Source organism: Salvelinus namaycush, chromosome 25, assembly GCF_016432855.1.
Source record: "Salvelinus namaycush isolate Seneca chromosome 25, SaNama_1.0, whole genome shotgun sequence".
Classification (NCBI taxonomy): domain Eukaryota; kingdom Metazoa; phylum Chordata; class Actinopteri; order Salmoniformes; family Salmonidae; genus Salvelinus; species Salvelinus namaycush.
This window is the reverse complement of record NC_052331.1, coordinates 24,094,739-24,105,776: the sequence shown is the minus strand read 5'-3', so window position 1 is coordinate 24,105,776 and position 11,038 is coordinate 24,094,739. Positions and strand designations below refer to the sequence as shown.

The 11,038-nt window shown below is 42.9% G+C and overlaps 1 protein-coding gene across 3 annotated transcripts in view; it reads right to left on the bottom strand.

Annotated features, from left to right (window-relative positions):
• Window positions 1-5,257: 5,257 nt before the first annotated feature.
• The window catches only part of smg7 (SMG7 nonsense mediated mRNA decay factor), a 43,006-nt gene continuing 37,225 nt past the window's right edge, over window positions 5,258-11,038 (bottom strand). For all 3 annotated transcript variants that reach the window (XM_038963977.1, XM_038963975.1, XM_038963976.1), the window contains exon 23: window positions 5,258-8,091. In XM_038963977.1, the coding sequence (XP_038819905.1) occupies window positions 7,984-8,091 (108 nt within the window). In that variant the 3' untranslated portion in view covers window positions 5,258-7,983. The remainder of the gene's footprint in view (window positions 8,092-11,038) is intronic.

Here is an 11,038-nt window from a genome sequence, read left to right as displayed (position 1 = left end):
TATGGGGATGAGGTAGATTGGATGGGGTATTTACAGACGAGCTATGTACAGGTACAGTGATCTGTGAGCTGATCTGACAGCTGGTGCTTAAAGCTAGTGAGGGAGGTAAGAGTCTCCAGCTTCAGAGATTTATGCAGTTCGTTCCAGTCATTGACAGCAGAGAACTGGAGAGGCGGCCAAATGAATAATTGGCTTTGGCGGTGACCAGTGAGATATACCTGCTGGAGCGCGTGCTACGGGTGGGTGCTGCTATGGTGACCAGCGAGCTGAGATAAGGCGGGGCTTTACCTAGCAGAGAATTGTAGATGACCTGGAGCCAGTGGGTTTGACGATGAGTATGAAGCGAGGGCCAGCCAACGAGAGCATACAGGTCGCAGTGGTGGGTAGTATATGGGGCTTTGGTGACAAAACAGATGGCACTGTGATAGACTGCATCCAATTTGTTGAGTAGAGTGTTGGAGGCTATTTTGTAAATGACATCGCCGAAGTCAAGGATCGGTAGGATGGTCAGTTTTAGGAGGGTATGTTTGGCAGCATGAGTGAAGGAGGCTTTGTTGCAAAATAGGAAGCCGATTCTAGATTTAATTTTGGATTAGAGATGTTTAATGTGAGTCTGAAAGGAGAGTTTACAGTCTAACCAGACACCTAGGTATTTGTAGTTGTCCACCCACATTTTCTAAGTCAGAACCGTCCAGAGTAGTGATGCTGGACGGCCGGGCAGGTGCGGGCAGCGAACGGTTGAAGAGCATGCATTTAGTTTTACTTGCATTTAAGAGCAGTTGGAGGCCACGGAAGGAGTGTTGTATGGCATTGAAGCTCATCTGGAGGTTAGTTAACACAGTGTCCAAAGAAGGGCCAGAGGTTTACAGAATGGTGTCGTCTGCGTAGAGGTGGATCAAAGAATCACCAGCAGCGAGAGCAACATCATTGATGTATACAGAGAAGAGAGTCGGCCCGAGAATTTAACCCTGTGGCACCCCCATAGAGACTGCCAGAGGTTCGGACAACAGGCCCTCCGATTTGACATACTGAACTCTGTCGGAAAAGTAGTGGGTGAACCAAGCGAGGCAATCATTTGAGAAACCAAGGCTATTGAGTCTGCCAATAAGAATGTTGTGATTGACAGAGTCGAAAGCCTTAGCCAGGTCGATGAATACGGCTGCACAGTAATGTCTCTTATCGATGGCGGTTATGATATCGTTTAGGACCTTGAGCGGGGCTGATGTGCACCCATGACCAGCTCTGAAACCAGATTGCATAGCGGAGAAGGTACAGTGAGATTCGAAATGGTCGGTAATCTGTTTGTTAACTTGGCTTTCAAAGACCTTAGAAAGGCAGGGTAGAATAGATATAGGTCTGTAGCAGTTTGGGTCTAGAGTGTCTCCCCCTTTGAGGAGGGGGATGACCACGGCAGCTTTCCAATCTATGGGAATCTCAGACGATACGAAAGAGAGGTTGAACAGGCTAGTAATAGGGGTTGCAACAATTTCGGCAGATCATTTTAGAAAGAGAGGGTCCAGATTGTCGAGCCCGGCTGATTTGTAGGGGTCCAGATTTTGCAGCTCTTTCAGAACATCAGCTATCTGGATTTGGGTGAAGGAGAAGTGGGGGAGGTTTGGGCGAGTTGCTGTGGGGAGCGCAGGGCTGTTGACCGGGGTAGGGGTAGCCAGGTAGAAAGCATGGCCAGCCGTAGAAAAATGCTTATTGAAATTCTCAATTATTTTTAAATTTATCGGTAGTGACAGTGTTTCCTAGCCTCAGTGCAGTGGGTAGCTGGGAGGAGGTGCTCTTATTCTCCATGGACTTTACAGTGTCCCAGAACTTTTTGGAGTTTGTACTACAGGATGCAAATTTATGTTAGGAAAGCTAAGGCTAGCTTTTTCAAACTGCCTGGGTATATTGGTTCCTAACTTCCCTGAAAAGTTGCATATCACGGGGGCTATTCAATGCTAATGCAAAACGCCACAGGATGTTTCTGTGCTGGTCAAGGGCAGACAGGTCTGGAGTGAACCAAGGGCTATATCTACTCCTGGTTCAAAGTTTTTGAATGGACCATGCTTATTTAAGATGGTGAGGAAGGCACTTTTAAAGAATAACCACTTTTTAAGAATAATCCTCTACTGAAGGGATGAGGTCAATGTCATTCCAGGATACCCCTGCCAGGTCGATTAGAAAGGCCTGTTCGCTGAAGTGTTTTAGAGAGCGTTTGACAGTGATGAGGGGTGATCGTTTGACCGCAGACCCATTACGGATGCAGGCAATGAGGCAGTGATCGCTGAGATCTTGGTTGAAAACAGCAGAGGTGTATTTGGAGGGCGAGTTAGTTAGGATGATATCTATGAGGGTGCCCGTGTTTACGGATTTGGGGTTGTACCTGGTAGGTTCATTGATAATTTGTGTGAGATTGAGGGCATCAAACTTAGATTGTAGGATGACCGGGGTGTTAAGCATGTCCCAGTTTAGGTCACCTAGCAGCACGAGCTCAGAAGATAGATGGGGGGCAATCAATTCACATATGGTGTCCAGGGCACAGCTGGGCGCAGAGGGTGGTCTATAGCAAGCAGCAACGGTGAGAGACTTGTTTCTGGAAAGGTGCATTTTTAGAAGTAGAAGCTCGAATTGTTTGGGTACAGTCTTGGATCGTAAGACAGAACTCTGCAGGCTATCTCTGCAGTAGATTGCAACGCCGCCCCCTTTGCCAGTTCTATCTTGGCGGAAAATGTTATAGTTAGGGATGGAAATTTCTGGGTTTTTGGTGGTTTTCCTAAGCCAGGATTCAGACACGGCTAAGACATCCGGGTTGGCAGAATGTGCTAAAGCAGTGAATAAAGCAAACTTAGGGAGTAGGCTTCTAATGTTAACATGCATGAAACCAAGGCTTTTACGGTTACAGAAGTCAACAAATGAGAGCACCTGGGGAGTAGGAGTGGAGCTAGGCACTGCAGGTCCTGGATTAACCTCTACATCACCAGAGGAACAGAGGAGAAGTAGGATAAGGGTACGGCTAAAGGCTATAAGAACTGGCCGTTTAACACATTCTGAACAGAGAGTAAAAGGAGCAGGTTTCTGAGCACGGTAGCATAGATTCAAGGCATAATGTACAGACAAAGGTATGGTAGGAAGAGAGAACATTGGAGGTAAACCTAGGCATTGAGTAATTATGAGAGAGATTTAGTCTCTAGAGACGTTTAAACCAGATGATGTCATCGCATATGTGGGAGGTGGAACAACATGGTTTGTTAAGGCATATTGAGCAGGGCTAAAGGCTCTACAGTGAAATAAGACAGTAATCACTAAGCAGGACAGTAATGGACAAGGCATATTGATATTAGGGAGAGGCATGCGCAGCCAAGTGAATCGTATAGATCCAGTGAGTGGTTGGGTTGGCTGGGGACACAGCGATTCAGACAGTTAGCAGGCCGGGGCTAGCAAGCTAGCAGTTAGCAGAAGTGCCTTAGAGGGACGTCGCGATGGGGGAAACTACAAAAAGGCATGCCTAAAAAAAAGATTAAAAACCAATTGAAAGTACTGATGGCCCCCAGCAGCCTCACAGCTTGCAAGCTGGTACTATGACTGCTGATCACCCTAATCGGCTGCACCTGATGTGCTTATCAACCAGGTGTATGTAAGTGTATCATGGATAATGTGTTTATGTCCTAACACTAACCTTCCTCTCATATAATTATTGGTACCGGCAGTATCCTAACAAGGCACCTCAGTTTCTAATGGTTAAGGTGCCACAAAGTACCAGTAGTGAACATTCCTCTATAAATCCACAACGTATAGCGTATGAACTGGTCATAAAACATCTAACCCTGGCAGACATAGCTCTCGAATACTGTGCTTTTGGGAAAGCATGCAGTGCTTACATTTTTCTGAGATGCTGTACAAAAAACCTAGATCATTATTTTATCCTTCTACCTTGTCAGAAACTGTTTCCATACTACAATTTTATATCAGATACACTCAATGTTTTTAGGATACCAGAGTGATTGTGGTTACATGTTAATGTAATCTCTGCTTTCAAGGGTGATTAGTACAGCAGCAGCACTAGTGTAGACAAAATGCAACCTCTGTAGTGGGTGTGACATTAGCAGGTTTGTCTGCAATGTGACACCGTGACCTTTTCTCGATTGGGCAAGTCAGTCGTCCATCCTCCAGAAACCGATAAGTGGTTGTGTGGTCTAGGGGTGTGTCAATTCGTTAGCAGGCAAACCGAAAACGGTCCTCCCCACCTCAATAGCCTCCTTTTGGAAGCACAAGTGTATCGGCCTGCGCGCCGAATTTGGCCTGCAGCCGAATGTAGTTGATGATCCCTGTTCTAAACATCCTGTACTGTATTTGCGTGCATCTATCCTACCGCGGAAGAGTTGACATCTGTCATTGAGTTGTCATCTGTCATTGACCCCCTTTGAATCAGATGTATTTGAGACAAGACTGCACATTTAAAAACGATATGCTACCTATCCTTTTATCTATAAAATGTATTCCACAACTAACTTGGTTATCATTTTGTACATTTATTTTGGGATCCACCCGTTAGTGTAATTTGCCTGATGACGTGCAAGTGGAGGAGCTTCTCATTTCATAATAGCGCATTTTCGTCCACGTTCACACTCCTCGCCGCCTCTCGATTACGTTGGACCTTTTTCAAAAGGTGGTGAGAAATGACAGAGGGGAGAATGCAGGAGTTGAGCAAATCAAATTGAGAAAAGGCCAATGTTTGATCACTTCCAACACCAACATTTGTAATTGGCTGATGCAGAATGTTACGAGAAAGAATCACTGCCAGCTGGTGAGGTTAGCATAGGGCTAAGTGTGGCAGGATGTGACCACGTGCAACTAGGTCAATGGATTTTGAAAGAGAAAAAGTTTAAGTTCAAACTTAACATTCACAAGTATGGCTCCCTAGGATTTCCTGAGTGTGTGGTGGGGAGGGAGGGTGACAGCCTGTGTGAAAAGCATTTTCTAGTATTAAGTTCTTGCTCAGTTCCTATTAATCACCTTGACAATAAGGCTACATAACGTTGGAGTCAAAATGATTCATTGTCTATTACCATTTAGCCATTTTCTCTAAACCATACTAATATCAGAATACAGTATGAATGGAAATTGTATACACAAATGTATTGTACACACTTTTGTCCTGAATTGTGAGCTGTGGGGAAAGTAGACTTGGTGCACAAGATGATACCTTCTTAGAAACCATACATACAGTACATGATAGTCACAGAAAAATGACAGTCCAGTGAAAAGATAGGGAGAACATGGTTTACTTTATTTAAAGGCATAGCCGATTCCACCATTTCTGAATGTCTAGAGAAAGACGAAACACAAAAAGCTTAGAACACAAGCCCATTTCTGGATGACCCCCCCCGCCCTCCCCCTCCCACAGGTAAAAGGACTCCAACCTCGCTCCCCATAACCCGTGAAAGCATTTAGAATTCCAAATCCTCATGCAATTTCAAACTTTCAGTGATTCTCTCCTTGATATTGAACTTAAACTGGGACACAGTGCTTGATGTTGGTTGGTCAGCTGTGCAGGGAACTGTTAATAGCCGTCTGTCAGTTTTCTTTGCCTGTAATGTCCCACAGGACTATTAGAAGTATGGAATGTTACAACTGCTCAAAGTGCAGGGTTCTTTTCCACAAACCTTAATGTGGTAAAACCAAAGCCACTGTTAGATGTGTCAGTTTATTAAGGATGCAGCAGAGGAGAGTCCACATGAATGCAGTAAATGGCAGGATGCTCAGAGCAGAGCGCTTCTAACATTCTAGTGCGTTACCCCTCACTCCCTCTTCCGCCCATCTCGACAGCAAGAACTGGTAAGCTCAACACCACTGACAAATACCATTCATGATCCAAACACATCTAACCACACATTTGAAATCAGAACCCCTTTACAATGAGCAGATACACAGCCAACTTTACAGCCCAGTTCCACTCTAGCATTTATGTGCTGAATTCATTATTATTATTATTATTATTTTTTTTTTAAATAGCTTCTGGCTGAATATGTCCCAACATTCAGTCCAATCTATTTATCTTTTCTTTTGAAATATAATTTTAATGTAACAGGAAAAGCACAATCACACAAATTAGACATCATTTAAAGTTGGGTTTAATAAAATGTTCTCTACATGAAAATAAAAACATGTTTTTCCCCTCATACAAGATATTAAGTCTTTGTATACTCTTTAAATACAAAATGCCTTTTGCTGCCTAAACCATAGAGGGTACCAATGTATATAGTCATCATATTTCTAACCCTATCCAACAGTGACCCCTAGACTCAACTGGCCTCTAACCCTGTTCCGGGAGAGCCTCTCTTGGTCTGCTGATTGTCACTCAGTGCTTCATGGATTTCATTATTTGGGGAAAAAGTCATTATCTGCCTTGGGCATTTCTGATTATCTGGCTTGGGTGTAACCCAAGTGACAGAAACTTAATACCAAACAATTAGTTCAGTTAGTTACACACAACAGAGGTATGTAAAAAGCTGAGCTATGACTTTAGACAAGCAAACCAAGCATGCAACTCTCCAGGGCCTAATATGCATTAATTCGATAACTGTTGTGATTATAGTAGTGGTTGTGAAAAGGTTAGCATAAATCAGTCTCTCTCTCCTGTTCTAAGCCAAGTAGGGGAGTCAGGGACTACACCTGCCCTCTGTCCCCCAGCCACAGCCCAGCCCAACTGTCTGTCTGATGGTCTGTGTCTCGCTTGGCTTGTGCCCCATATTGCTGAACCAGCAGCTTTGCTGGACCCGTTTGCTTGTTTCCATTACATGACAGTGCCAACCATGATAGTAATAATAAAATAAAAAACACTGACCAGGCACAAAGAGAGCCAATAAAGCTGCTTAAAACTATTAAAAGGCAGACCATGAACGAAATAAACAATTATGCAGATAAGCTAGAGTTACATTTTTACTCAAAGAAAGATGGGTAAAGAGAACATATTAACATCTACTTTCCCCATAAGCAGTAAACTATTGGACATAGTTACTCAGTATTTCATAAAGCTAAAACTGCTACGAACAAATCACAAAATACAGTATTTCTAATAATTGCAAATCTCTATTAGAGCTAATAATATTATCCCTACATCTATTTTCTCATCACCGTCTCAGTTTGATTCTTTTGTTTTTGAGCGAACGTTGTGGTGAGTTTGTGAAGCGTTCCCATCATCCTCAACTGACCTGAAGATGCACCTCCCTCCTTGTAAAACCTTTACAGAAAGGAACAATCTGCAAACTGGAAAATCGCATCTATAGCATAATCTGCGTCTCATTTTCAAACGGTTCTGTGCACAGTATGATAGGCACGCTTTCCCCCCACTTTTTACCAACGACTGTGGCAATATAGCTGTCAACGCCTTCATTCGTTCATTCATAACCCGGCTACATCGCTCTCTGTCCGAGATAAAGACAATTTTGTCAAGAATTCAGAAAGATCAGTCTTTCTTTTTTTCACCACCACATCTACCGTTTTAGGCCTACCTTGCCTTCCCAAAAACACCCCGCACCACCTTTAGGCTCCTCTCTTCTCCAGTAGGCAAATCAAAGACTGATAGTAAATCCACACCAAGAGCAGCTCAATAATAGTTTTCAGAGACCAGATACATGGAATCCAAGTGAGATGGACTGAAGGATGGTTGTTTATTCCCACACTCTCCAGAGGAATTCAGGAGGTATGCATGGTGACTGGCTGTCAGAGGTTTTCAGTTTCCTCAATGTAAGAATCGTGCTCAGTGAGGTGGTGTGGGAGGTGCTTGCACGCCCTCGTTGCCATGGGAGGCACAGAGAGAGAGTGGAGAGTAGACTTGCACCAGTCCTCCTCGTCAGCAGAAGGGTGTTTTGAGCCTGTTGGGTCATCGTTTCACCTTCCCCAGCCTCCATATGCCGGTAATTCCGATTTGGAGCTCGTTTTTTTTTTTTTACTTCTTACTTCTTCACACAAGTGCTTCTGACTGCAGGCCCTTCAGTGTGGAGGGTTCATGGTGCCCCGGCCCCTCTGCTGCTTCTGCTGCATGAGGAGCTGCTCCAGGGCCGAAGGCCCCGGCTGCATCATGGAGCTAGACCAGATGGACTGGGGAGCACAGAGATAGATTGAAAAGGAATTTAACAATATGGGCTGTGGCGGTCATTACATTTTGTAAGCCGGTTACGGTCATGCAAAAGACAGCCAGTCTCACGGTAATTTACAGTTAAATAACAAACACGTTTAGCATCTCCAGGACTCCACTCACACAAGTCGCTGATGCACGGCTTTGGAACATCTACATTTTAAAAAGTCTTATAAAAATCTAATTGAATATACACCATCACAATAAATCCATTTATTTTAGGCAGGTCTAAACAAAGTTTATGATATGAAGAAATTGTATTTCAGAAGAACAGAGTATGAGTTTGCCTACTATATGTTATCTGGCTATGCTCCATGCCATAAGCTGTAGGCTTGTTCATTTTGCTGACAAGATATGCTAATAAGTCCTGTGGCATTATTTTATATTACATGATTTTATAGTAAGAAGATTATAATTGAACTTAGCTGAATAAAATAAAGGATATTTTTCCCATTCCAGAGCGAGAGTGCACATATGAAGTGGCTATGTTGAGAGTAAACGTCATCATTTGAAAAAGGGTCCTATACACTAGATTTAGAGTTATTTGGCAACTTTAGTTGTGAATGATACAAACCTTAGAAATCAAAAGATATATGGGCTGCATGATGAGACTAAAAGCTTACGATCTGTTCCTTGCCTCAGGCGGCACACGCTGTTCGCTTATCATGTGATCATATTTTCACCCATCAGACTATCCTCAATTCAGTAATCTTTACAAATATCACAAAATTGTTTCGATTTAGAATGGCCCATTATCAAATGGGCAGGAACAGGGGCAAGACATGTCATGTGTATGCACTCGAATAGCGAATGGAGGCCACTTTCCCGCTGGTACATTTTTCAGTCATGTCGGGTAGGCTACTCCGTTTATTAAGCTGTGCAAGAGGTGATGTTCTACCCAAACTCTGTATGCAATATGTTCTCCAACCCTGTTCCTGCAACTACCCAGTGCTTAAATATAAGAAACCAAGTTAAATCTGTTTGGGAAAATCAACAGTAACATGTTTTCACAAAAAAAAAAAACATTTAATTAAACAGCTCCTCTGCAATCTGAAGAAAGGAACGAAGGAAAGAGGGGAGGAGAAGGAAATGCATGGTGGTGAGATATTCTGTAGCTAAAAGACAATGTCAGCCTATTCATTATGAAAATATTAGAAATGCCCTATTACTAGGCTATTCACAATCAAATACAAACTCACTATAACTGTTGGCTAACTCTGAATTTGTTGAATTTAGACTAGACCAATTATGTACCAAAGATATACTTTTGTGTGTGTACACTACCGGTCAAAAGTTTTAGAACACCTACTCATTCAAGGGTTTTTCTTTTTACCATTTTCTAGAATAATAGTGAAGACATCAAAACTATGAAATAACACATATGGAATCATGCAGTAACCAAGAAAGTGTTAAACACAACCAAATATATTTTATATTTGAGATTCTTCAAATAGCCTCCCTTTGCCTTGACAGCTTTGCACACTCATGGTTCTCTCTCAACCAGCTTCACCTGGAATCCTTTTCCAACAGTCTTGAAGGAGTTCCTAAATATGCTGAGCACTTGTTGGATGCTTTTCCTTCACTCTGCGGTCTGACTCATCCCAAACCATCTCAATTGGGTTGAGGTTGGGGGATTGTGGAGGCCAGGTCATCTGATGCAGCACTCCATCACTCTCCTTCTTGGTCAAATAGCCCTTACACAGCCTGGCGGTATGATGGGTCATTGTCCTATTGAAAAACAAATGATAGTCCCACTAAGCGCAAACCAGCTGGGATGGCATATCGGTACAGAATGCTGTCGTAGCCATGTTGGTTAAGTTTGCCTTGAATTCTAAATAAATCACACACAGTGTCACCAGCAAAGCACCCACAAACCATCACACCTCCTCCTCCATGTCTTACGGTGGGAAATACACATACGTCTCACAAAGACAGAGCGGTTGGAACCAAAAATCTAAAATTTGGACTCATCAGACCGATTTCCACTGGTCTAATGTCCACTGCTTGTGTTTCTTGGCCCAGGCAAGTTTCTTCGTGTCATTGAGGTCCTTTAGTAGTGGTTTCTCTGCAGCAATTCTTCTATGAAGGCCTGATTCACACAGTCTACTCTGAAAAGATGATGTGTGTTACTTGAACTCTGAATCATTTATTTGGGCTGCAATTTCTGAGGCTGGTAACTAATGAACTTATCCTCTGCAGCAGAGGTAACTCTGGGTCTTCCATTCCTCTGGGAGTCCTCATAAGAGCCAGTTTCATTATAGCGCTTGGTGGTTTGTGACTGCACTTGAAGAAACTTTAAAAGTTCTTGAAATGTTCCATATTGACTGACCTTCATGTCTTAAAGTAATGATGGGCTGTCTTTTCTCTCTGCTTATTTGAGCTGTTCTTTTACCAAATAGGGCTATCTTCTGTATACCCCCCCCCACCTTGTCACAACACAACTGTTTGGCTCAAACGCATTAAGAGGGAAATAAATTCAACAAATTAACATTTAACAAGGCACACCTGTTAATTGACATGCATTCCAGGTGACTACCTCATGAAGCTGGTTGAGAAAATGCCAAGAGCGTGCAAAGCTGTCAAGGCAAAGGGTGGCTACTTTGGATTGAAAATATATTTGGATTTGTTTAACAGCCCTAGAATCAGGCTTTCATGGTCAAATTTCTCCAAAGAAACCACTATTAACTTTTTATGGCTGCAGGGGCAGTATTGAGTAGCTCTGATTAAAGGTGCCCATTTCAAACGGCCTCGTACTCAATTCTTGCTCGTACAATATGCATATTATTATTACTATTGGATAGAAAACACTCTAGTTTCTAAAACCGTTTGAATTATATCTGTGAGTCAAACAGAACTCATTTGGCACAAACCTCCTGACCAGGAAGTGGAAAGTCTGAAATCGATGCTCTG